The sequence below is a fragment of the Sander lucioperca genome, chromosome 10, assembly GCF_008315115.2.
Source record: "Sander lucioperca isolate FBNREF2018 chromosome 10, SLUC_FBN_1.2, whole genome shotgun sequence".
NCBI classification, from domain to species: domain Eukaryota; kingdom Metazoa; phylum Chordata; class Actinopteri; order Perciformes; family Percidae; genus Sander; species Sander lucioperca.
Window position 1 is genome coordinate 29,087,026 of NC_050182.1, and position 27,462 is coordinate 29,114,487.

Genomic DNA, 27,462 nt, shown 5'->3' on the forward strand with positions numbered 1-27,462 from the left:
TTTAATTACAGGAGAATTGCTCTCTGGCTCTTGCGATCTGTGTGACAGTAATAACCTCTGTTTTCTGTCTCTCCCATCTAGTGACTACACCTCGGCCCACAGATGGCGTTGACGTTTATTTCGAGAAGCCAGTGGATGACACTGAGCATGCCAACTTCCTGCGTGCCAAAACAGACCTGGAAGAGCGCAGAATGAAGCGCATCAATGAGGTGACTTTCACAGGGCTAAGAACAGGCTAATAGTTTGTTGGCGGGCAGGTCGGACTGAGACTGGCTGTTCCATTGCTCTCATTTTCTAATCTTATTCTTAGAATGACAAGTCACGACCTGCACATGTTTTGTGTATTCAAGGAAGCAGATAAAGAAAAGAATAATATAAATGTCACATACGGCGCTAAGAAACAGAGCTGGGTGGTGCGGTCTAAAATAAAAAATCTTATGGACAGTGGACTGTATATATTCCCATGTATAATGAATCCTCTCATAATTTCAATAGAATGGGATTTCAGTGCAGCATAAGACTCTACAATAGTAACCATTTATTGCCAGGAGTTAAAGTTTTTATCAATAAACCAATAATATACTTTGCAGTGGTTGTAGAGGCAGAGCTTAGACAGCACATTATGTAAGTTACAGTTTTTTTCAACTGCTTACACACAAAATCTTTTCATGTCACACGATTTTTAAAACCTCTCACCCAAGTGCAAAATTACACAGCAAATCTCCAAAACCATAAGCTATTTCTCAGCCTTTCACTCAGTTTTCAATTGCATAAAACACTTTTTTCAAAACACTACACACAATTCTCCTAAGACACAAAAATCTAACAAGAAGTGACTTGCTTTCCTTTTCTAAACACAACCAATCAAAATGCTACACTTATTTACCAGGGCACACACACTCTCCTCACGTGTATATATCCAAAAATTTACTATTATGAGATGTGTTTATGCTATTTTGGATGCAGTGTTTCATTTTGAAGGAGATGTGAGGCATTTTGCATTTTGTGTTTGCAGTTTTGGGAATTGTGTCTAGAGTTTTGAAAAAAGGAGAGTTTTGAAAACGTGTGTAAGCAGTTGGAAAAAACTGTAAGAGCGAATCACACTGCACATCTATGTTTGCGTGCATGTGTGTATCTTACATGCACACAATCTCAAGACAGCAGCTGTACAACTTCAAGATTGTCTTTTTGATTTGTGGTTTTACCACAAATACCGTATTTTCCTCACTGCAGTCAAGCCATCTCGCTCAACAGTTTCGATCAGCACCATGTCTTTACAGATGCACAGATGTATTTACTGTTCTTAACTGGCCTTCTATATAAAAAAGGACAACTTAGTAAGTCAAACAATGATATCTGGATCATAGTTTTTATTTTTATTTTTAACAGTCATTGTAACCAGCATTTGTTGTTGTGGTGATAGAGTTGATCAAAGGTGTTGTTGTGGCAACTAATACCCCACTTTCTTGAAAGAACAGTTCAACATTTTTGGGAAATAATCTTATTTATTTTCCGTGAAAAACTTAACTTGTCATTTTTACACTTCACATTTGTACATGCTATGAGAGTGGTATCCATGGCGGAAATTTGAATGAAGATCAGTGATGTTTTTAATCGCTGCACTAGTTAACAGGCAGAGTTGCTTGTGTGCACTTTATGTGATGTGACAACTTACACACAGTCTATAGCAAAACAAATGGTACAGCCAAAAATATATATCCTGTTGCGTGCCTCTGTCAGTGTGCTATTTATACAGGTTATTCCCTATTTCATACTATGATAGTGTATGTGATACTTTTATAGAAATAAACTGGTGTCATGTCTTTTTAATTCCTTAGATCATGAAGGAATGGGCAGAGGCAGACAACCAGTCAAAGAATCTGCCAAAGTCAGAGCGACAGGCCCTGAATGAGGTAAGCAGACATTTGTCAACCTGCTGCATTGGGTTTATTCAAAAGTTGAAGTTATCTTGTGGCAGTGTAACACCAGCTCTACTCCCTCATCTTTCCTCTATAAGCACTTCCAGTCTGTGCTGCAAACGCTGGAGGAACAGGTCGCTGGAGAGAGACAGAGGCTGGTGGAGACTCATCTTGCCAGAGTAGAGGCCATACTTAACAACAACCGCCGCCTGGCCCTGGAGAACTACCTCACTGCCGTACAGTCTGATCCCCCTCAGGTAAGTCCATCGTGGAGTGCTGAGGAGGGGAGAAAAACAGCACATATAGAAAGTTAAACCTGGCAACAATCATAAATCTGCTTTAGATTCTTTCTCTGTGGTACCTTTTATCTTACTGTCTGGCATTTCCTTACTCTGTCCTCCTTCAACTCTGTCTTCCAGCCAGAGCGCGTGCTGCAGGCTCTGAAGCGATACATGAACGCAGAGCAGAAGGACCGCAGACACACACTCCGGCATTACCAGCATATTGTGGCTGTCGACCCCCAGAAGGCTGAGCAGATGAAATTCCAGGTGTGTGTGTGTGTGTGTGTGTGTGTGTGTGTGTGTGTGTGTGTGTGTGTGTGTGTGTGTGTGTGTGTGTGTGTGTGTGTGTGTGTGTGTGTGTGTGTGTGTCTGAGAGTGTGTGAGGTATTTGCTTCCAAGAGGCTTTTTATCCACACCTGTGCTTTTGAGATGCAAGGCTGCTTTCTGCTGACCATGAAACGTACAAAACATTGTGTGCTGAAGAGCTTGTACGTGTTGTGGATAAGTTAATAAATACTGAATTCACAGAGGTAAAACCAGCTACCAATCTTCTTTTTATTAAACTTAGATTAAAGCCAGTCTTTGCTGACTTGAAATGCAGCTTTAGACACATGACTCCATATAAAATCTGTTGGGCTTTCATTTTGTATTAATTTAAGGAAGCAATTCACTGCTTCTTTTATCACAGCTAAGACCAGTTTGACACACAGACTCATTGTATGAGCTCCGTGTCCTTTTTTTGTTTTTTTGCAGGTGTACACACATCTCCATGTAATTGAAGAGAGGATGAACCAGAGTCTTGCACTGCTGTACAAGGACCCTACCTTGGCTGAGGAGCTGCACAATGATATCCGTAAGCTTTAACTACCATTATCCATCATTATAACCTTTTTTTCAGTGTTCAAATCTGCAGTCCCCTGTGTGTGAACGTGTTGATGACTTCTGTTTTTTTTTTCTTTATGTGCCACCTGTAGAGGAGCTGGTCAAGGCAGAAAGAGGAGACATCAGTGAGCTCATGACCACCTCCTTCTCCGAGACCCGCACGACTGAGGAGCTTCTGCCGGCTGAGAGCGAGGAGGAAAAGGATGATGAAGAGGAAGAGGAGAGAGCCTTCCAGAACAGGCCTTATCCTCCGCGCATTGGTATATACATCCACATACAACTCATACAAATTCAACATCCTTAAGTCTGTCCTAATTGTGTAAGTGAGGTGTAAAAACGCAAAGCTGCTGTTGTTTATAATGCTTTTTTCACTCTTTTTTTCTCTAAAGAACTGCAGTCTAATAAGAAAGGTGAGCTGTTCAGTGTCATTAAATGCATGGCTTCCTTTCTGTTTACAATGATTGCAGTGTACTTACTCTTACTTTTGCTCACAGCTACATGTTTTTGTCTCCACCCTTAGTGTCTGCAGTCGATGAATATGACTATACCACATCTGAGAGAGGCCCTACTTATGAATATGAGGAAAAGGTAATGATGATGATCATTTTGGCCATTCTGAAAGGCTGGTGATATTATTTCAGTTTAATAAACACTATGCTTAGACACAGAAATATGTGCTTTGTGTTTGTATGTTTTCAATGTTTATGCGTCCCAATATTTCTCCTATTCTTACACATTCCCTGTCCTCTTAGATCAACACCTCTGTGGAGCTCAAACAGGTAGTCAACAAGCCTCCTGAGATTGAGAGAGACGAACTGGTAAGGGCTAGTATGAGAATCATAATGTTCCTGTGTTCAAAAACAAGTGAAGACATTTGCATGAATTCAAATTAAAATGACTTAGTTCATATTGTCCCTACAGTACAGTACATGCCACTTTTTTAATGTCTCACTGCACATTTCTCTCTTTTCACAGCAACCCGATGCCTTGGAGACGTTTAACCGTGGCGCCATTGTGGGGTTGCTCGTGGTGGCCATGGCGATTGCCATGGTGATGGTAATCAGCTTGCTGCTGGTGCGCAGAAAGCCATACGGCACTATCAGTCATGGCATCGTAGAGGTACGATCCTAGATAGGCCTTTTTATTTAAGCCAAAATCAGTCTTAATGTGTAATATATTTGCATTGAAATGTCTTAAAATGGCTATACCTGTGTTATGTACTTTTTTTTACTTGTGTACTTGTGTACATTATCCCAAATGTTTCCAACAATGTTCAAACCCAGAGAAATCTGTAATTTGAATCAGTGACACAGAGCGTGTCATACAGTATAACCTGTGACCACTCTAGCTGCTCTAACGTCCATCAAAACATGGGGAACACCGGAAACACCAGATGATACATTTGGGAGTAATTGTAAATCATACAATGTCACAGACATATACTCAGTAACAGTAATGCATCATTTGTTTCTGCCACACAGCATGTTTTTTCATTACTTACATGCCACTTTGCAACACAGTAATACAGTAGAGACCTAATTTACTGATATGATATTTCAATATCGATCCCTAGTTCAATTGGGAGACCCCTAGCGGCAGAAAATGACGTATTGTATATTTAAAGGAATAGTTTGACATTTCGGAATATATGCTTATTCACTTTGGTTGCATGGAAGCATTAGCATTAGCATGGAATACTGGAAAGATTGCAAAACAGCTATCCTGGTTCTGGCCAAAGATATAAATACAAAAGAATGACTCTTCCTGCACCAAGCACATAACCCTCTGTAAAACAGTGAATTGTCAGTTTACACTTTAATACAATTACAAGTTTTTCTATGGATTAACTGACGTGGATGTAACATATTCATTATTGAGATTTAGAGATGCTGGTTGGCAGATTTTGTTACCTGTGGACAGAGCCAGGTTAGCAATTTCCCCATGTTTCCAGTCTTTATGTTAATCTAAGCTAACTGGCTGTTGGTTCCAGCTACATACTTACAGTACAGATATGAGAGTGGTATTGATCTTTTCATCTAACTCTAGGCAAGAAAACAAATAAGCATATTACCTAAAATACCAAATTATTAATTTAAGGTAGTTGGTGATTAAATACTATATATAAGAAGGCTTTTGGGCTCTCCCAGGCCCAGAGGCCATGGCAGATTCTTAAACAATAAACACTTCATTCACATCTCAGTTGATGGTGTAGTCCTTGCTCGTAAATTTGTCTTTAGTGTGTAATAATTAGAGCTTTTGTGTGTCTCGCAGCAGGTTGACCCCATGCTGACGCCAGAGGAACGACAGCTCAACAAAATGCAAAACCATGGCTATGAAAACCCTACCTACAAATTCTTTGAACAGATGAACTGAGGTACTGGGGCTGCCAACAAGTCATGCCTGACCACTTGTTTTGTCGTCCCCCTCCCCCACCACCCCCACTCTTCCTTACAGTGGTGTCCCAGCTACACTCCCTTTGACGGATTTATGATATGTTGCAAACATGAAATAACTGAATAAGTATGGGGAACCTATTGTAAATGACCAAAACAACCTGTCATCACTACTAGAATGTGAATAATGACATATGATACAAACTTGCATCACCTATTATAAACTAATACTCCTAGTCTGAGTAGAGGGGTAGAGTCTGAGGATTGTTCTTACCATTAGCGGTGCCACAGCGTTTCATAATCCTGAAAACATTCACCTCATAGACAGGAACACCATCCCAGTGGCATGACTTGACCCATTGCTCCTCACTAGATGTGAAGTTGAACGGTACATAATGCTTTATAGTATTTATTTTTTAGTAGTAGACTCTTTCGTTCAAATTGTATCGCAGATATGATGTATCTGTGTAGATGAGTGTGAGTGACAGCCTAGTTAAATGATGGTGTAATTCTCAATTTGAAACCCACTCAGTGATAAAAGGTCAATTACGAAGTTCTTGTCAAGCTGTCCTTATCTCCATGAGCTACTGTAACATTGGACAATACCTCTAATATTCGGACATGAACATTAAGTGAGGATGTGGAGGTGTTTACTTTGAATGTGTGAGACATTTAGGTTTTCATTTTAAAACATACAGAACTATGTTCTGGTACAAAAAGCATCATGTTTTTTAATTCTAAGGATCTGCTCTCATTATTATTATTAATTATTTGGCCAAATATACCAAATATTCCATTTAGCTAATTTAGTCAGTGAATGAGTTTATTTTATTTGTACTGCTACCTAAATAACTGTAAACAGAATAATCAGAAGTCTGTTATGTTAATGAAAGCATGACAACTTGGTGTATGATACTGCTGTATTTATTTGTGTTGTTCTTGTCATTGCTTTTGAAAAGTTGGAAATGTCACCGTTCAAAATGGACACTGTAAATAACGTAAGAAATACATACTACTAGATGTAGACATTTCTATGATTAATTTGCATCGATGTTATGGAATAATACATAAACTAGTACATTGTGCTGTTGCGAGAAGGAGAAACATTTTCCTAACATGGCTGATTGAAAACGGACTGTTGTAAAAACCAGCACAAGACAACGACACAGTAACTTCTTTCTGAATGTATTTAAGGTAGACATTGAGATTCCATCTTCTTTTTCAGTAATGCATCATTCCCCTAGTAGACCTAATAGGAGTAGTGAAGTTCAACACATCCAACAGACAGAATACATGCGTGGCGTCCTTCTCATCACTTCCTGTAGCAGCCTGTTCATTTTCACATTTGGCAGATGCTTAGGCGTGTTATAATGCACAGAGCAGCGGAGTGTAAAAGCCACAGCTATAGTGATGTGAAGTGTCAGTGTGTTTAGTAAGACCACACTCAGGCATGATAGTAGTAAAACATGTTGTATGTCTTTAAATCTCCCAGTTTGACAATTTTGGACTCAACAACATTAAATGTTAGTACTCTATAGATGCTATATTTAAGTTACTCTCTTCTTAAATAGCTTTTCACTGAATGACTCATTGTAGTTTGTCATATGTATGATCAACATAGTACCTTGTAGGTAAAGAAGAAAGGGATTGCCCCTTTTTTCTGGCTGATAACTGCTTAGTGTGTCAGGTAGAATTTCCTTTAGCCACTTCTATCAGAACATCTTGGTTAAGGAAGGTCACATTGTGGGATTTTGCTTTTTGTTTATCAGTCTTTACGTAAATACGCTATAGTAGAGATAATCCATACCAAAATTAGTTCATATTTTATTTATTTATTACTGGTGGAAGTTTTCTTTAAAACCCTGCATTTGTCCATTCAATGTAAAAGTTGTTTACTTATAAGTTGTGTTTTTTTTGTAAAGTTTGCTTTTCAATAAGCAAAAAAGAGTTTGACTATCGGAGGTGTGATTTAACATTAATCTTCAGTTTTTTTCGTTAGGCAGGTTAATTGCAGGTTGCGGTTGTGTTATGACAGGTGAAGAGAAGTCATAGCCCTTGTATAATTTGTACAGCTACGTAAGTGAATGAAAACGTATGTTCACAGTTTAAGTCAGTTGATCTTGTAATGATACTACTGAAACCATAGATGAGAATAAGCTTGCCTGTGTTTCCCAAACCACTGAAGGTTTCCTACCAGCATTTAGCAGACTTAGAATGGTGTATACTGTAGTTAATCGAATCACATTTGTATGTACGTCCTCTGTCAAATTCTGGACTTCTTTGTTGGTCTGTCCCCTTACTTCCCGGCGAAATATAAACAATGTTATTGAGATTTTAATTGCTGCATTATTGCCTTTTACAATGCTGTGTTTTGGATGTAATTATTCTGTATTTTTTATTTCTATGTAATAATCAGTTGGATCAAGGGTCATGCTTTTCACCTGTAATGTAAATTTAGAAGCTTGTATGAGAAAACATTGACAAGTTTATAACATTCAGAAATATGAAGTATAGACAGACATATGGCCTCTGCCTAATTGACAAGGAGTGGCACTAAGCACAAGTAGAAACAAATTACTCAATTTGTGTACAGGTTGCTAAATGTTACACATTGATTCTGTCTGTCTGATTTCAATTATACCGCATTGATTCAAGGGATGTTGATAGCACCATTGAGAGAGCTGTTCTTCATTTTCATTCAGACCTTTAACCAAAGACATGCTCCACAAATAAGCAGACAGTTATTCCTATTTGGCAAAGATGTTCTCTGTTGTGTAACTGTATTTGCAAGCAATCTGAGAAATTAAAACTGGTCAAGCTAATTAATAGTGTAATAAAAATGAATGACCCATAAGATACTGTGTCTGTGCTTACTGAATTACTTCTTCACAGATTTGCAGATGTTCATTCATCCATCTCACAGAGGCAAGATGCAGGAGATTGAAAACTGATTATGATGTAACCTGTGTGATGATGTAAAAGCCCCAGTCAAGATGGGGGAAACTGACTAACTCATTCTGGAAAATCTTTTTTTTCTTTTCTTGCATCTCCTCAGTTGAATTTTTTGGAAAAAGAAACCTAAAGTACACTTAGAATATATTAGAATTTGTTTTTTGCCACATTACAATCTAAATTACAATTGGTTTCATGACTAAATGCCAAAACAAGTTCCACAGTGCAGTTTTTAAGGTGTGATTTGATGTTTATGTCTGAAATACAAGTCCTGCTTTTTTGTGTGTCAGACATTGACGTAATATAATACATTTGATAGCAAAACTTTCTACAAGATACAATCTTAATCAAGATATAGGTCAGGTGTAAGATAAGGTTTTCTCTCATTTCTCAGTATGGAGTTTCAGTGACTCCTTAAGCCACAGTGTCATTTCTCTGAGGCCAAAATTAAAGTTCACTTCCTATGTCAGGAGAGATACATATGATACATATCACATCAGTGCTCTAAACAAAGCAAAAGAAACTATGTAGGCGTTATGTTTCAATGAGTTTCTTTCAGTTTTAGGGGCCATATTAAGTTGTGTAAATGAGGGGCCGGGGCTATAACATTTAATTTACATTAGAATTCTACAAACAATGGTACTGTACAGAGAAAACCGACCAACACCAGAGACAAAAATTCAACTGATTAGCTGCCTTGACACAGTTCCCAAGCAGCAATTCACCTGACTGTCACTAGCGTGGGTAGGCCTCACACTTCCTTCACCCACAAATTACAACGAAGCGTCAAGACCCAGGCCCTAGCCCTGCACAGGATCACTTCTTCCAAACCACAACACTGACGGGTAGTCCTGCTTACCCAGATTACTGTGAAAAGGCTCTGTGGCTGTACAGTGACAGTTTGTCATTGATGCCTCAGCGCACATCAGTCATCTTGGTAGTGGTTCCTCTGAAGTCGACTGCTACCTATACTGCCACTGTGGTAATGTAAGACGACTCATATTAACCATGACTTTTATCACATCACAGTCTGAGTGAATTGTGTTTAGTTCACTAACACTTTGATTCATTCAACAAAAGAACAATATGAAACCCCTTAGTATGCAGAGATTAAAATGCTTGGTAGGTAGATCAAAGGTGAGTTGCTTACTTGATGAATTAAAAGATAAACATTGTTAACATCATATAAGATGTGTGGTTGCTGAGGGACACACTAGTGTAGAATGAATGAAGAATGTGCATAGACTAGCTTTTACCTCAGATACCCCACACAGTTAGACACCTTAGTGAGTCAGCATTGATGCTGGGTCTGATGGTTATTGTTAAACTGACAGTGAGGGGATAGCAGATGCTGAGGAGTGTGGTGTGGGGGACTAACAGTCTTGATATTACTGGAAGGTGAAGCCCTCAGCTCTAGCTGTATCCTTTCCATATGGTGCAAGATGACATTTAAGTGTTGGTATAATGCTAATTTCTCTGAGAGGAATACATGAGATCACACTGGTTTGTAGCAATACTTGATGATAACTGTTCACACAGAAAAAGGTATGCACAGAAGCCCCCCAAATGTCAGCGCACGCACACGCACACACACACACACACACACACACACACACACACACAGTGGGAGGTCAGTAATATATACGTAGCTGTTGGAAGGAAAGCACATCTTCTGAAAATAGAATCATAACTTGAGAAATGTCACCTAAAGTCAACAAGTCAAACCTGTGAACACACCAATTACAAGAAATCACCTTGTGTTTAACACTACACAACACACACTAACACTACACACATGTCCCTTGACTACAAAAGTGACAAGTGAAAAGGGCACTACCCTATGCGTGTTAAATGATATATTTGGAATTTAGTTCTTAGTTCTTTAGTATTTGGGGGCATGCTTTGCAGCCGCTTAGAACGCCAGATATTTTCAATTGTGTAAGGTTTGGAATGCAAGAAAATTCCAAAACAAGTCCATATGTTTGCTTACACTATACTCATGACATAGAAACATCACTACACAGGACAAATGGAGGGCAGCATGCCAAATTTAATTTCATTTATTTTACATCATATATCTTTCCATATATTACATGCATATGTCATGACCAAAACAACTATGGAAATAAGACGGTACTGTATGTAACATTAGAACATCTCTTCCCGAGCACACTCATATATCACTTCAGGTCATATATCTACAGTTACTGTAATTAGACCTACACATAATGCTTTAGATCTGGTGCAGAACTTCTGATGACAAGCCTAATCAATATTAGATCACTTTCCAATGATGCATTACTAACTAGTGGCCCGATTAAAGAGCATAATGTTGACATGAGGAATGTACATTTAGTGAGAACTGTATATGCCAAAATATTATTACCTCCTGATGAATTCTGTTTGCCTGATATCAGACAGAATTGTCAACTCATTACATTCAGTTTCCATATTCAGCCTGACATTACCTCCACTCTAACCGATTTCCGTGGGGGAGGGGGATTTGATTTTCCCCAACTAATCGCAAGAGACCAACATATCCGCCTGAATCTAACGTCATTTTAAGCCAGGACTTTAAAGAGTGGAGTGAAAACAAAACAAACTACGATGTCGGGCGATAAAGAGAGGGTTAGAGATGTGTTTCATCTAGAGTCTTTTTATCATCTGGGAAGACAAAAAAAAACAAGCAAGACCCATAGCTCGTGTGAGTACATCCCAGTACAGAACACATACACACACAGGCATCATAGCTTCAGCGAAACGTCACTTACACAACCTTTGGCTGTGCAGTCTCTTATTACCTATACGCCCATTACTAACAGTACATAACAGTTTTACAACAAACTGGGAATTTCTTGACTTGCAAAATTATCTTTCAAATTGACAGAGAATGTGTAATTCATGGCACAATTTCACAGGATCAAAAATGTATTTGTCTCTTGTCTTGACTACCATTCATATTTCTTCCGAAATAAGGTCCCATGGTGGTCCACTGGAAGGGGAGGGACTTTGCCTCTCTATTTTGACAGCTTGACAACAGCTTGAAATGGCATTGATTGGCTTATTGGGAGTCCCCCCATTGATTGTTTTTTTCAGTGAACTCTGGAGTGGGCAGATTCAAAGGTCTGGACCCCAGCAAGAATTCTGTCCGAATTGCATTGTTGTCTCTTTATTATCCTATGAGCCAGCTGTGTTGACTGTGTTTTAATTGTAATGTCTGAATTGTGAATATTAAATATCACCCAGATTAACCCTATTTGTGTGGACTGTCACCACAGGAAAATCAGAACTGTGGTTTGTTGTACCAATCATTTTTAACAGACCAGCAGAAAATTAAAGTCAAAGTATCAAACAGCCCAAATAGGCATAATTTCAACAGACAGAACCAAACTTTGATGTGTGCATCAGAACTACTGAAACCTCAGAGCAATCAATTTACAGCATGCCTCAACAATTGTTAACTGTCTAATAGCTTAGATGTTGGAAGCTGGGTTTTAGATGTTTTCCTCTCTCTAAAACTAGTCTTAACTTCTCTCTTCCTTCTCCTCTCTTCTTGCTTTTGTTTTAGCCTACCTTAGCCTGCATGAGATCAACCCTGATAAACTTCTTGTACTGTCTCAAAACTACATTAGTATTCATCGATGGGTGTGTTTTTGGTCCTATCTGTAATTGTATTCTATTTTCCAAAACAGCATAGACTCAGAGTATTAAATTGTTGAGATTGGTGTACCACAAAGCTTTGTTTTGAACCCACTGCTAATTCAAATCTACATTATGATGCTGAGCTAGGAGTAAATTTGGCATCTATTTTCAAAGCTATGCTGATGACACTCAACTCTATATATTCTTTAAAAATGTCTTGTCCCTGAATCAAACAATAGAGATAATGCCTTGTACTGTATAACATTTTGATATTTGACTGATTATTCAGCTTGAGTCAAATATCAAAAACTTAACTAGAACTGCAAGCAGTTATGACGGGGTCCAAGCCTCCCTGCACCAGTCGCCCCTGACGCGAGTTTTCCCCGTCGACCCAGGGAGCGCACGAAAGCGGGACCCAAAGCGTGATGGTGGGGAGGCAAACATCGGGAAATATCAAGGGTGTGAGCTGCAAGGTCTGCGGAATGTTGCCGTTGCAAATATCCCATAACATTAATTGAGTAAAAGGGCCGAAACTGGTCTACGTTGACTATAGCGCCCCCTAATGGCCGATCTTTCTAACTTTTGGTCAGGTGCATCTGGAGATGCTACGTACCAAGTTGCGTGCCAATAGGTCGCACGGCCTAGGAGGAGATAAAAAAAGTTGTTTTTGCGAATTGTTTTATATATTGCGAAAAAACCTTAGCGTAAATGGGCGTGGCCTATATCATCAGATTCAGCTCAATTCAAGGAACACGGGGACGTAAGAATTTCTAATGTGCGATGTGGGAGTTATAGGCAAAACCACGTTTTACATCATTATAGCGCCACCTAGTAGTCCATGTGTGTAATATTTGGTATGTGAGGTCCATAAACCATTGTACATCTATGCTGTAAATTTGAAGTTGCTCACATTAGTGTAAGTGGTGAATCCAAACCTGGGTCCCATAGGCCACGCCAACTTTGACGAATCAGTACCCCACTGTAGGCGTGGCCTCAGGAGTGGCCCTAGATGATAACCTCAATGAGCTGTTCATGATATATAAACTTTTTTAACTTGTAGCGCCCTCTAGTGGCCGATTTTTGTAAAATTAGTTTTGGAGACCCAGAGGGTCATGGCAAACAAGAATCTAAAGTTTCGCGATGATAGCATTTATTTTGGCCGAGATATGGCAAAGTTCGTGTTTTCATAGCTAGCTACACAAATTTGTTTGTGCGTAATTTGCGCAATTTTCATCTGATAAAAATTCTTTTGATAACTTTTTATCAGGTCGGTCTGGAGAGGCTACCTACCAAGATTTTAAGGCCAAACGCGTTTTTTCTGCTATAGCACCACCTTAGTGGTGGAAGTGTCTGAATTTTTGTGTCCGAGGTCCGTGCAGGGTTCTGGACCAGTCCTGAAAACGGCACCCCCCCACCATGTACAGTTTAGGCTGTAGCATGTTTTATGCGGAGAAAAATAATAATCCTTAGGAAAGCAATAGGGTTCCATAGCCCTGCTGTGTGAATGGCGTAGCTTTGCTACCGCTGGTTCTTCCAGACTCGGGCTTGGATCCCTAATTAAAATGAAATGTCATTACATTACGCAGTTTCAATAAAAGTAAACAGGGTAATCAACAGCAAACACAGCAACTTTTTTCTGTCTAAAGCTTTATTAACGATAATTCATACAAAAAAGCTGCTTTCAGAATCTTGAATATGAACAATACATTTGACCACATAACACCATTGTACCTTTCTTCTGCTGCTGCAATTCATACCAGATGTGACTTCAAAGGGATTTTGCCATGTGATATCACATCGGCTTACACGCTTTCCAATTATTCAGATTTCATTGCACGAATACTGCCATCTGCTCCCCATTTGCAATTTACCATCAACAATCTATCTCAGCTGTTGAAAAGGAAAGAGTGGAGAGCATTTAGTTAGCAGTGGCTAACTGTGTTTGTCATTTAGTTTTTGTTTCAGTTTGTAATCAAAATGTTTCTTTCTTTCTACACTTACATCATTGTCTGATTGTGCTCAATGCATCTCTCTTAATGTGGTCTTCCCTTTTTTCTTTTTCTATTGGGGTTGTCTTTTGAGATCCTTGTTTGCTTTATAGTTCCATGATCGTCTGCTGCCTTTTTTATTTATTGTTTCATAATGGAGTAACCTTTTGGGGCCACAGAACTTTACAACAACCTGTATAGAACAGACTCTAGTTACACTACAGCCAACATTCACTCTCCTTTAGCTATGTTTTGGTCTCCACCAACTCTCAGAAGTATCTTGCTCTTTAGCTGCTGAATGCTCCACTACAGTATGTACACCAGCAATGTGCTAACTTTGTCAGCTGCATTTTACAAATACATTTTGAAAATCATTGTATAAATATTCACATATATCAAATTATATGACAGTATATTCCAATGATACTTGCATTTCAAATGCAACAACTGAAAAACAAACCTGAAATGTGTATGACCATAATACAGAGTTTTAATAATACTGTATAGTACAATAATAAATAGGCTGCTAATCAAAGCTTAAAACATAGCTTTAGTTTTTAATGGCCAAATAAAGCTTTAAAGGCAAACAAAGGAGTAATAATGTACTCATTACTCAACCATCAAGGTCTGCTAAGCTGACCAGCTCTCTACAGTTGGCCTATTTTTACAGGTTTTCACACTGACATCTGATATATCGAAAGGACAAAGCAGATATTTTTATTTTAAAGGTGCAGCTTTCAGTTAGGCCTAGGTCTGCATAACGCTACCACTGGGCTTTGTCTGTATGTTTCCTGTCACAGATCAGTGTCTTTGAAGTGGTTTTTGTCTCAGCACAGAACAGCCTATTAACATAGTGACCAGCAAGTGATGCTGGAGGGGAGGAAATCATGTACAGCATGTACAGGTATACAGCATCAGTAGGGGATGCAAATACCACTCTAACCACTGTCCCTGTTACGCTCAATTTCTTTTTTGCGATGAGGACTTGTAAATCTAAAATTTAACTGCCTTTAAAGTAACATTAAGCACACCGCATATGGTACAACTAATCTACAGTGCACATATTTACCTGCGTAGCATTCAAGGCGACATGGTAAGTAAACTCACTTCTACTGCAGAAATGTTGGGATTTCAAGGGGATTCAAATCTTTCTTTTCGAATGCGGTTCAATTGCAGCCAACAGACAGGCTCCTCATTTAGAGTCAAAACTGTTAAAAGTGATGGCGCTGTGGTTAAGTTTCAGAAAATGTGTTACTTCTATTGTTACTTCTGTTTATTTCGTGATTTGCATGCAATATCAATATACGTTATGTTTTCTACCCTGTAAAACATTTGAAAAAAAAAAACTGCCTCCATGCTTAAGCAAAATAGACTTAAAAAAAAAAGAAAAAAAAAAGAACCGGTTAACACAGGAGAAAGTTAGTCTTTCACAGTCAGTCTTTTATCAAAAAAGAACAAACCACTGAGCACCATAATCAATGAACCAATAAGGAAAAGAGATACGTTGAAGAGGAGGGACTGTAAAGGCAAAGGAGGAAACCACCCTGTCCCTCACCAAAACCTGTACCCAGACAGACATGTCACCTTGCAAGTCACTTCACAGTCATGATGCGAGGTAGCTTTTCATTCTCCAGGGAGAATTTTCACTAAATACCGGGTAAGTGTCTCATTCACACACCTTGCTGCTTTTAAGTTTCTAAACTTGAAACCACAAGGAGATACACTTTAACGTTGCTTATCTAACCTGTTTTCTGTGATCTACTGTGAACACAACCTAGTGTGCCGCTATTGATCTTCTGTTGCCGTGGAGGCTTTAAGTTCAGGCAACTCTCTTGTGACTCCAGTTCTTTACATGCGAGCTTTGGGGAGGCTGGCTGTAAGTTCATGTCCTGTCAAAGGATGTGTAAACCTGACATATGCATGCAAGGTTTTCCCCTGTGTAAGCATTGAGATAGTACTGTGACTGCAAGAAGCTCAAAGACCTGCTAACTATGTCACAACTCTGCAAGAGTGCATTGTAAATTTGAACAGCATCAGGGGAAATTTGATTATTGCACAAGCCAGTTACAAAATATATTCTAAAGATACAACAGATTTAGACAAAGTTCGCAGGGACTTGAAGCATAATAAAACAGAATACAATACAATAAAATAATTGATGTAAAGGCCAGCGGCCTCGGGAGAAGACCACTACATGCATTACTTTGACGCATAATTAAAAATATATATATGTCAGGTGCATCACATTAATCACATTAATGAGAGTAGGAGTCAGCCACAATATTTGAAAGTACAAACTAACAAGCAGTTAAAACTAAAGTTGTTGTTTTTTTTTATTGTTGAGCCAATCTAATAAACAGTCACCACTGAAAGACAGCAAAATTTCTCTCTCTGCAAATGAAAAGGATTAATGGTTTGTATATTAAACAACACATTGCACTACTTTAAAGTTTCTGCAGAATATCCTTGTGCATTAAATAGCATGTTGTTAACTCAAGTCACTTTAAAGTTATTTATCATAAAATACAATGTAGAACCATGTGAATCGACCTGCTAAATTACTATCGCCACAGTGCTGCTGCTATGACTACAGTAATACAATTACACCACTATATATTAATAGCATTATTATTTTATAATTATATATTCATTTTTATTGATCTTATGTGAAAGGAAATTCATATGAAATAAAATGACTAATGTACAAAATGCATGACTGCATATTGTACAGAATATATTTTAATTGGGCATAAAAGATGAACTAACATAATTTAAAAATGTATGTTGCATGATGAGACAATATACAATACTTTGATCAGGCAGCGCATGGCTTTTGACAGCTGTAAACGGTCTACTGCTTTATATTCATGTACGCAGATGATACTGTAGGGTTCACTGAGCTGATGCGTGCTTGATTTGTATGATCATTTTCCCTACGTGCTCTCAACTTTGTGCAAATTGTATAACTGTAATTAGTTTTTTTAATTAATAAATTAACGCTAAACTGACGCCTGAAGCTTGCTGGCTGGCTCTTATCAGATACAGTAAATATAAATGACTTTCTACTTCTGATACTGGAGCTGCTTCACTGTCACTTTCACTCTCAGCGCTATATGCTGTTATATATATGCTATAGGCTGTGTTTAAATTTTAAATAAAATAGTAGAATTGAGTTAATTTGATTAAGAGCAGAGAGAGAGAGAGAGTGGGTTTTGGAAGGCGCACAAATAAAACTGCATACACATTTTAAAAGAATTCCAGTAATGAGACAACTAAATGTCATTTTGTTTCACATCTACTTTCCATTTACAGTCACCATCAGGGGACCGAATGGGGTTGCAACTTGCACTGTAATAGCTCACAGTACTTGTGACCTCCGCTGCAGAAACCAACCACACACTGTATAATCATAAAAGTTCCTTATAGACTTCAGACTGTGTGAAGATGACAACTTCAGGCATCCGGTAGTTTCGACTCACAGCCACAGCGTTTTCATCCATGTAATCTCAATTTTATTAAAATTCCAAATATTTCTGTCACATACTTACATATTTACATAATCCCACCCTTGCATTTGATGTTTGTTGTATATAACAATACAGTTATTGTTGTTGACGCTCAAACTTTACTCATGTTTACTCATGCGTACAGTCATTAGTCATGGTTTCATATACTGTTACGGCTTTGTGGCTTGAGAGTGTGTATGTGAGCGCAGAATATCAAAGCTTTCACAAAACAGTACATTTCCACACATCAACCAGAAATTCAGACACAATATCAGATACAGTTGTGATTGAGGAAAGTTTTTCTGCACATTTGAGAGTCTCCTAAAAACAAATTGTGTGAAACCTATTGGTTGTCAAGATAGAAATATGTGGGTGGGTTATTTGCTTTAAATAAAAACCCATAACCATTTTATAAACTATTCTGCAAACTAGTTAAAAATTTAAATTCACTGTTACACCGTCTCGGCGCAATATAAACAAATAATGAAATCACTTTGGGTACATTCTGCCCCCTCAACTCTCATTATAGGTAATGCTGTTTGGAAAGAATTGAAAAATCAGACTGTACGAAACACAGAGAAACATATTATCTGCTAATCACACGCCAATCCCTGCTGTTGATTTGCAAAGTGGTTTTCCTACTAACAATTTAGCATTTCTTGAAATGTCACATACCTCGTAACCATCTGGAAAATAGATGTTACTAATTTTGACACAGTGTGGGCATAATCTGATGGGATCTCTCTCTGATTGTTTTTGTTCCTTTGACTCTCTCTTCTCAGACGTTTGATAATTTAAATTTGAAAATGATCCGAATCAACAACACCCAATACTTCCACTTCCTGCAGCAGGCAGATGCCTTACGTCGCTCAGGGTCGCTCTGTGATGCCATCATCTCTGTGAAGAGTCAAACTTTCAGGGCTCATCGGCTGGTACTGGCTTGTGCTAGCAGAAGACTCGCGCAGCAGCTAGCCCAGGCAGACATAGACAGCCCAGTCCACTGCACTCTGGAGTATTTATCACCCCACACCTTCCAGCAAGTTCTGGACTTCACCTACACACAGACTCTTGAAGTGTCTGTGCATGACCTGCACCTGCTGCTTAGAGCTGCTCAGTTGTTGGAGATGCAGCCGCTGGAGGACCAGTGCCGGAAGCAGCTGGGCAATCTCCACTACAGAGCCAGAGAGGAGGGCAAAATGAGAGAAATCATATGTGTCAAAGACGAAGAAGAAGAATGTGGAGAGAACGATCAAAAGCGAAAGGAAAGTCCAGTTCAGGAGGAGAAACTGAAAGAGACGCCTTCCCCAGTGGAGGAGGCAAGCGACTACATTGTCATGGAAAACCTCTCGCCCTCTGATCCTGATAAGAACTCCAACAGTCAGCCATCCCCAAGAAAGAAGCCCAAACTCCCCCCTGTGTCAGCAACATCCCATAACAGAGACAGTGTTTTCACCAGGCCTGCCAGCAGCAGTTCCTCTTTCTCTTCTCCCTGGACAAACATGTGGAGCTCTGTGAGCACCCTGAGGCGGTTAGCGAACTATTCAAGCTTAATTGCAACTCACCCCCTTCAGTCCCCAAACCAGTCCTCTGTAGCATACCCATTCTCCCTCTCCACCCCTCACATGTTCCCTCTTCTCGGCTCTCATTTTCAAACCCCTGTTCACAGCTCTGTAATGGGTTACTCAGGCTTTTATCCACATTACACACAAAAGCTTTACACCAGGTCTACAGGGATGAGGAACATAATCAAGCAAGGCCTGTTAAAAAGAAAAAAAAACAGCCAGAGAGCATTTACTGGGACCGTTCAAACCAGTGAGCAAAGGTAAGTCGAAACTTGGACATGATTTTGGAAACTTCTGTTTTTTAACTTTCAGTCATTGTCTCCCTATTTTTCCTCTCACAGTCATTTAGAATCCCCTAATTTGCTCAATTGTTCCCTTGCGACAGGTTATTACCTGACTCAATGCTGTTTGAGTGTGATAGAGCCTCCTGCACTTTCCAACTACAGCAGTTTCACCTGTTAACCCTTCCCTGTCAGTCAAGTCTTTTTCTTTTCTGACAAGTCATAATCTTTGTTTTCAGACTAATTACAGCACACAAGAGCAAACTCTAATACAGTTACATAGAAGTTAATTTTCCAATAAAGATAAATATAAGTTTTTAGCTTTTTTGTTAGATTAAAACAAACCATACTTGCTGTTGTGATACTAGAAGATTGTTTTTGGGTGATTTACCTCCTACCGTACAGTTGTTCCAAAGGGGAGCCCCCTAAATTTCTCCCCTCCTTTGCAGAATTCAAGGTTTTCCACCCACTAAAACCTAGTTGTTTAGACATGGCCACTTTGTACCACAAGAAATTGTTTTTCTGGAAAAATATAGCTTTTCATTATCCTGCTTGTACTCTCACATTACATGAAAGTTAAATGAACTTTTACTCTGAACAAGCGCTATAGATACAGTATCTTGTGGTTGGGGATGGAGAGGAAGGAAAGGGTGTTAAAGGATGTAATCTGTGATAGCACATAATGTCGTAAAATATACGCCGACTGACACATTTTACACGGGAGACTTTTACTTGCTGTATGGTTCCTCAGTGAGCTCTCTCTTTGGAGCACAAATAAAAGCAGTTTCTTTCTTATTGTTAAAGGTACAAGTAGTGTACTTTTTTGCAACCGTTATAAAAATATATTTTCCACAGTTACCATGAGGTACCCAAAGCCAGCAGAGAGAGAGTTAAAGACTGCAAACACTGCAGTACAAGCCTCCGTGTTGATCCAGTGCTGCGGGAGTCAGCCTCCACACTACCAGGTAATGATACGGTCATAACAGAAACCATACTGTTATATATTTAATGATCACAACACATTAAATATGCTAGTATTACTATTCAACACAATCACGGCTGTAAGCAGTGCTCCTGTGCAGAACCAATCAATGTAACACGATAGTAAGACAGTTCTTGTCATGACCTCTAACCTCGGGTAGACTCCAGCAGCTACGTAGCTACGCAATGGAAAGTGATAAAAAGAGAGTTGTGGTTTTGAGAGCATGGTGCAGCAGAAGCAGGAGTGTGGTTACTAGATACAGATATATATGTATATATATATATATATATATATATATATATGCAGTACAGTATGCACTGCATCGCAACAGTGGTTTGTCCTATACCAAACAAAAATCATACATATTTATTTTAATGAATGACATAAATGTAAATATAAATTAAAAATTATAATTTTAATGTAAGTCAATGCGATACCACAAAAAAATAGCTAAACCAACAGAGAGAGTGAGTGTGTGTGTGTGTGTGTGTGTGTGTGTGTGTGTGTGTGTGTGTGTGTGTGTGTGTGTGTGTACATGCAGGCAAGTATGATAGTTCGTCTTGTACAATCAAGCTGATTAACATGTTTTATCTGATGGAACATTATGTTCTTACTTAAAGAGATAAGGCTATTGGTAAAACTGTGCTTTACAAGTGACTTACTCCAATGCAGTTTGCAGTGTGATAACTTACGAAAAGTACTATAGTCAGTAAGTACAGTAAGTACATAATACTACTCAAGCACTTATGGAAAATCTGTCTCTCTAATGTATACGATTATAAAATGTATGTGTGACAGCACATATACAAAAAGAGTATAAATGAAGCATTTGTGTTCAGTGTCGCTATGAAATGTTTCCTTGTCTTTTGTTTTTGCTTTCCCCTGAAATTATAGTACTGTATGTTAATAAGGGAAATTCAAATTTAAACATTATCTATACAAGATGTTAGTATTTTATTCTTTTAAAGTGAGAAGTGAATAGAAATATTGGACAGGAAGCATGCTAATGACAACAGGTCTCAGCAGGTTATGTTTGTAGAGGTGAGTGTTCAATTGTTGTGGTTTATTCTCTCATTTTCCCCTACTACAATACACACCCTTCTTATTTCAGCATCCTGTCTATACTCTGAGGCCCAAGTTTTCACTTGAGAAACCCTAAACACATATAAGGTACTGAAAGGCTTCAGAGTTGCTACTTTAACCTCAAAATCACACCTTTGTAATTTAAAAAAAGACCCAATAACATCTATGGTTGCAGACAAGAGACGTGTGCATTATGACACGAAAGTAAGCTTGTAAAAACTGAATGTATTGTCTTGCAACAGGATGCTGACCTAAAACAGACTTGTGCCTCTCAAGGTGATTCAAATACTGTGCATCCGACGTATTATTTTAAAGCATATGCAAGAAACTGAAACTGGTATTATGGGAGTATTATAATGGGTGAAGGCTCCTGTCGCTTTAAGCAGGATTTAAAAAAAATGCAGCTTTATTATCGATTAATATGCTGATTATTATTTCAATTCATCGGTTAATGGCGTGGTCTATAAAATGTTAGAAAATACAAAAAAATGCAGAGCCCAAGGTGATGTCATCAAATGTGAAATGTTTTATCCAACCAAAAGACAAAAGACAAAAGATATTCAATTTACAATGACATAAAACTGAAAAGCAGAAAAGCACCACAAAGGAGAAGCTGAAACTAGGGACTAACAATTAATTCATTATCAAATCATTTGCTGATTAATTTTCTCGATTAATCAACTAATCAAGCAGCTCTTAAATGATTCACTTTATTGTAAGTAATTGGTCATTTAGGCGGCTTGTAAATCTCATTGTCCTTTAATGTTTTTGTCTATAAGGACTAAAATATGACAATATACATAAACAATTTACACATAAGAGCAAAAGAAAAAAAAGCGCAGTTTTATGAGCTTACATTTTTTACTGTGTTTGATAGTAGGAAACATGAATGAACATGTAGGGGTGGACTGTTGGCTGTTGCAGGAATTATATTTTTTGTGAAAAGCCAGGCTCCTCATTGCCCACCGCAATGTTCAGACCTTGATCTGTTTCGACCTCATCTTGTGTTTGCACAGGTGATGCCTGTGCAGGGTGTCGATTCTGTGGAAGAGGAGATGTAGTTCAGCATGAACCACAATCCAATCGACCAGACCACAGAGGTGATAAACCCTACCAGTGCCAACACTGTCCCAAGAAGTTTAGTCTGAAACATCAACTCGACACACACATCCGTGTTCACACTGGTAAGCACACTGTTAAAATCGACAGTGCACGACAAAACATGCTTTGTCTGGCAAAAGAGGGCACTTATGACTCATTTTTATTGACTCTCACAGAGAAGTAGTCTCTCTTTCTTTAGTCTCTTTTTTGTAGCCAATGGGTTTTTTTATGCTTAAAACCATGCTAGCACTTTTGCATGTTGTAGACCATTTACCAAAGTATTACTGATGCACATCTTCCAAAGCAGCACTGTTGTGGTTTAGATTTTTGACCAACTTCCAGGCAGGGGACGGTTTCCATTCATTGTAATACTATGAGCCACACCTTACAGGAACTTGAAACTTGCGTGAGATAATCCATCAATCAACGATGAGCATCTAGCTGCTTTAACTGCTTTAAAGCTACTATGATTATTTCTGTAGTGTAATGCAATTAAAAGTGTGCCCTTACAACTGTATAACCATGCAATAATAGCTGTGATCACAGTAACAACATCAGGCAGAATATTAACTGTGATGAATTTCCTTTGTCAAGCAATTTTCTCTGCAAATAGGCCCCTTTTTTCAGATAGAATGGGTCTTTAAGATGAAATCTCATCCTAAAAACAATATTTTAAAGAACTGTTTTACGTCCCCTGTCATCTAAATATTAAATATTAACTTGTTCTAAAACTGAAATATGTAAACACACACATGAATATATTTCAAAAGCAGTTGTTTTAAAAAGGACCTGCTGTTGAGTTTTAATCTTACTTTTAATTTTTGTTCAGAATGATAGTTAATACCTATTGATCTACTGTATTTTGTTTTTGTTACATCCACACACAATCATGATTATACAAACATATAAGTTTTGCATAAATCTGAGATCTGAATGTTTTCTTTAATTTCACTCTAAATTAAGCAATTAATCTCACAATAGGTAACAATTAGACCGGATAAATTACAGTCAAGTAATATAATATACCCTATCAAATTACCAAATGGTATAACACTGGCAAGGAATACACTTTTAATGGCTAAAGGTATGAGGCCCTCTCTCATGTAAACACACCTTCATTGTCTTCCTTCTTGTGCCCCCCTGTTCTCTCAAGGAGAGAAACCCTTTGAGTGTCGTCTCTGTGGGCAGCGCTCACGGGACTACTCAGCCATGATCAAGCACCTGCGCACTCACGGCGGGGCCACACCCTACCAGTGCACAGTGTGCCTGGAGTTCTGCAATAGCCTGGCCGCCATGCAGAGACACGTCAAGAGCCACGCAGTGCAGGACTTCCCTCCTGACTGGAGCATCAACAACACCTATCTGTACAACTCACACATGTGAGCCTCACAGCACAGACTCCTCTGTCTACACAAAGTTCTCACAAGTGTCGCTTTAGTTTGTGCCTCTCATGTACCACCAATAGGCCTACATCTCAGTCACAGAGATAAGCATCTGTTTTTCTGAAGAATACATCCCCGATGATGTTTATAAAAACAAGAAGGTCCTTTAACAACACTTAACACTCTCAAAGTTATAACAATATTTGGATCAACGACAGTTCATATCCAGGATAATCCCCAGATTTTCCGCCAGATGTCCCTCACCTTCCGTTCTTTGTGTTGCCGTTCTTAAACTTTGTTCTCTTCAGGAAACAATCAGAACCTCCAATCAGACAAGCTACACACTGAAAATGGCAAGTTTTGAAGAAAATTGGGATCGTGCAACAAGGCAGGCCTGCTTGGCTCTTTCAGGGAATGATTGTAAAGATTTACAAAGAATATGTTAAGGGCATTTACTATCTAACTGGGATGTTTTGGGATGGATTGGCAGGGATTTGTTATGGACAAACTACACTGGTAAGAGCAAATTAAGTTTAACCATGTATCCTGCTAATTTAAATAGCTCACTGGTCTCAGGTCTACTGTGTTGTGTGAACCGTTAACTTTATTTAATATTGTATGTGGCATTTTCTTTTGCGGGGTGCAAATGTTTCACCAAAACAAGTTCCTTCCCGAGACCATTTTGAAGAGCCACTTTGTCTGCGTCTGGACCTTAGCGTTGCCCAGAAAGAAATACAGAAACACAAGAAATACAAACAACCCACAGCATATTTTTTTCCTATCCAGGAATGTATTTGTGGAGGAGCCGGACCTTACTCCGCAGTGGAGATAGGTCTGGCAATGTGAGACTATAACAATACATGAAAGGCACAAACTGGGGCTATCACTGGTGTTGCAATAACCTCTATACAAACTGAAACGGCTCTGTATTCACATTTACAACTGTAGAATATAGAAATGTGGGACTAATTTCCCTTGACATGTCAGAAAAGGTAATGAAAGTGTTTACCATTTAATCAGGTCATGTACATGCATTAAAGCCACATCAACAGCTTCTCCTTGTGAAATGACGCAGGCGCCATCCCTCTTACTTTCATACTTATTGGAACTTCTTGTGAACAAAAGTCAGCAAAATCCCATATATGGTAACATTAAACCATTTTTGGAAGACTGTATTTATGAAACACTGACAATAAGGAATGTGGTGGAAGAATAAAAACCTCACTGGACAGCTCATTAAACTGCTTTGGTTCATTGAGATGAGAATAACTGAGCTTTTGTAGGCAGCTATGTCTGTCTAGCTAGTGACAAACTATAGAGTAGAATTTTCTTCTTTTTTTTAATTCTTCCATAGGTAGTTTTTTTGCATCGTCAGTCACTGACCTAATTCACTAGTTACAGTTCAAAGGCATGAATACTGAATAAATACCAAGTGGGGTTTGTTGATTTGTACAGCATTATCTGAATGTGTATAGGGAATGAAATAAATAAATACATGTTTAAATCCTTTTATGCCATGTTTTAGACTACTAATGCATCAAATAAACAAGCTTACACAAAACGGCTACCTTGGCAAATTTGTGTCATTTGTACAGATAATAAAACACATATAGATGTAAATGTTGAAAGGAAGTGCTGGGGCAGTTGACCACACATTTTTCATTTTATCATTACATTTGAAATCATTAAACATTTTCTGCTGTTTCTTTTATATTCTTTTATATACTCAACATGTCTACCCTCTCTACACATGATATCATTAATGAGCATTAAATCATTAAGTATCAACTCTGTCAAGGAACTGTATACCTTACTTATAACAGTGTGAAGAAGATAAAGTGTGTTTTTCCTCTTGCAATTTAAATGAAAACTCTCTTTCTTTCTCTATTTTGCTGATCAGGCTACATGGTATTCCTCAAAAGTCCTTTTCATTTTCCATTGCACAAGGCTTTGTGTAACAGAGTTAAAAATGTAGTGTATTGTTATATATGATTTTCGCCATAAATGAACAGCCTTGGTTAATAGTTGTGAATGAAGCCACCTTTGGCCATTTGGTGTACTACAGATCTGCTGCGTGTAGTCTCGCGCTGCTCCCCTACCCGATCAGAGAAGCTGTATACTTTTGATCGGGTAGGTTCAGTGTACAAAGTACTTCAACCAGTATATCAGTTTCCTAAAAAAGCTGTAAATGTGTACACCAAAGCCTGAAGACAATGTTCTGATTTGTTTTCCAAAGGAAAAATAAAGAAAGAAGAAAAATTCAACATTTTGCCTCTGTTCCCCTGATGCTTGACCACCGTTACATTTGCACCAGCAGCAAATGTAGTATTTGGGATCGGTGATTGTGGCTGTGTCCACACTGGCATACAGAAACTGATAATCGACTTTAGTCAATGATGCAGTCCCTTTGATGATTTAGGGAGGCTTCATACCGGGACCCTGAAACTGAGGCAGCTAAATGGAACTGACTGTTAGCTTAACCCCTTCCCATAACAGTGATTGTCCAATCATAGCTTAGCAACCATAACTAGGCACAGCAGAGTGCAAAAGAGCAAAAGTGTGAGGAGTGCAGTTAGCCAGTGGTACCTGGTAGGTGATGTGGTGTGGAACTGACGCAGGTCTACTCTGAACTAGCCCTTCTCAAGTGGCATGTAGGGTCAAAGCGAGTGGGATGTTTTGGCTGGGCACATTATGCCTGTGTGTAAAATGATGAGATGGAAGTGGCTGTTAGTGTTGTTAACTGCATCACTATTTCAAAATAGAAGTACATACCATTTGCCACAAGATGTCCCCATGTGTCAAACTATATAAACTTTATTTATAGAGCACTTCAAAACATCCAAAGATGACCAAAGTCCTGTACAGAAGAATAAAGACATAAAGTACATAACTCACACAGGCACAAAATACAAACAGAATTCAAACTACTCAATAAAAAAAAAGGGTTCCGTAAAATACTGTCACTCTGAACACCTACTGTAAATGCAATCTGATGTAATAGCAGTGAGGTTTAGTGTTTTTACACTGAAGCTAAGGTGATGTAATCTATGAAAAATATATTTTTTAATCAACATTATGAGGAAACATGTTAAATGAAGCACACACACACACTTTCAAATGTCCTCAAACTGGAGTAATTATGTTTTGTTTGTTCTGTGGGAATACTTCCGTAGCTTCCAGCTTTGCGGTTTTATGAAACCACTCTCCCACACAGCAAGATTTCAAAAATGAGGATTCAGCTTTCCAGAAAACCTCATCATCCTGTTTTCATGAAATTCATAAAATTTGCTGCCAATCATGATTTCACATGGGGTAAATTTATGTTCTAAGAAATGCTCTGATTAACGACAATACAACTGAAAGTAGAATAGAAAAATATTATACGGCCAAAATAATGAGGCAAAACTGAATAAAAATGTTAACTGGCACACTTACTTAAAAACAAAGAGGATTAAAGGGAAAGTTTAGATCTTTTGAAGTGGACCAATAAATGGCGGTCAGCGAGTCC

At 38.5% G+C, this 27,462-nt stretch overlaps 2 protein-coding genes and 1 long non-coding RNA gene across 4 annotated transcripts in view; 2 read left to right on the plus strand and 1 right to left on the minus strand.

The window, feature by feature from the left end:
* Nucleotides 1-8,329, plus strand: part of aplp1 (amyloid beta (A4) precursor-like protein 1) — a 34,476-nt gene extending 26,147 nt beyond the window's left edge. Inside the window, exons 7-17 of one of the 2 annotated variants that reach the window (XM_031298894.2) lie at nt 82-209; nt 1,839-1,913; nt 2,018-2,176; nt 2,339-2,467; nt 2,954-3,053; nt 3,175-3,342; nt 3,472-3,492; nt 3,603-3,670; nt 3,835-3,900; nt 4,058-4,201; nt 5,354-8,329. In XM_031298894.2, coding sequence (XP_031154754.1) covers nt 82-209; nt 1,839-1,913; nt 2,018-2,176; nt 2,339-2,467; nt 2,954-3,053; nt 3,175-3,342; nt 3,472-3,492; nt 3,603-3,670; nt 3,835-3,900; nt 4,058-4,201; nt 5,354-5,455 — 1,160 coding nt within the window. In that variant the 3' untranslated portion in view covers nt 5,456-8,329. The remainder of the gene's footprint in view (nt 1-81; nt 210-1,838; nt 1,914-2,017; nt 2,177-2,338; nt 2,468-2,953; nt 3,054-3,174; nt 3,343-3,471; nt 3,493-3,602; nt 3,671-3,834; nt 3,901-4,057; nt 4,202-5,353) is intronic. The other variant, XM_031298895.2, reaches the window with a different exon arrangement.
* On the minus strand, nt 2,120-27,462 carry LOC116049349. Its single transcript, XR_004104856.1, has 3 exons — nt 27,390-27,462; nt 26,541-26,649; nt 2,120-2,195 (listed from the first exon to the last, which is right to left on the minus strand). It is a non-coding gene; the product is annotated as an uncharacterized LOC116049349 (long non-coding RNA).
* On the plus strand, nt 15,606-25,463 carry zbtb32 (zinc finger and BTB domain containing 32). Its single transcript, XM_031298899.2, has 5 exons — nt 15,606-15,714; nt 18,346-19,385; nt 20,262-20,371; nt 22,488-22,655; nt 23,726-25,463. The coding sequence occupies exons 2-5, from the start codon at nt 18,370-18,372 to the stop codon at nt 23,953-23,955; spliced, it is 1,524 nt and encodes a 507-aa protein (XP_031154759.1). The 5' UTR covers nt 15,606-15,714; nt 18,346-18,369; the 3' UTR covers nt 23,956-25,463.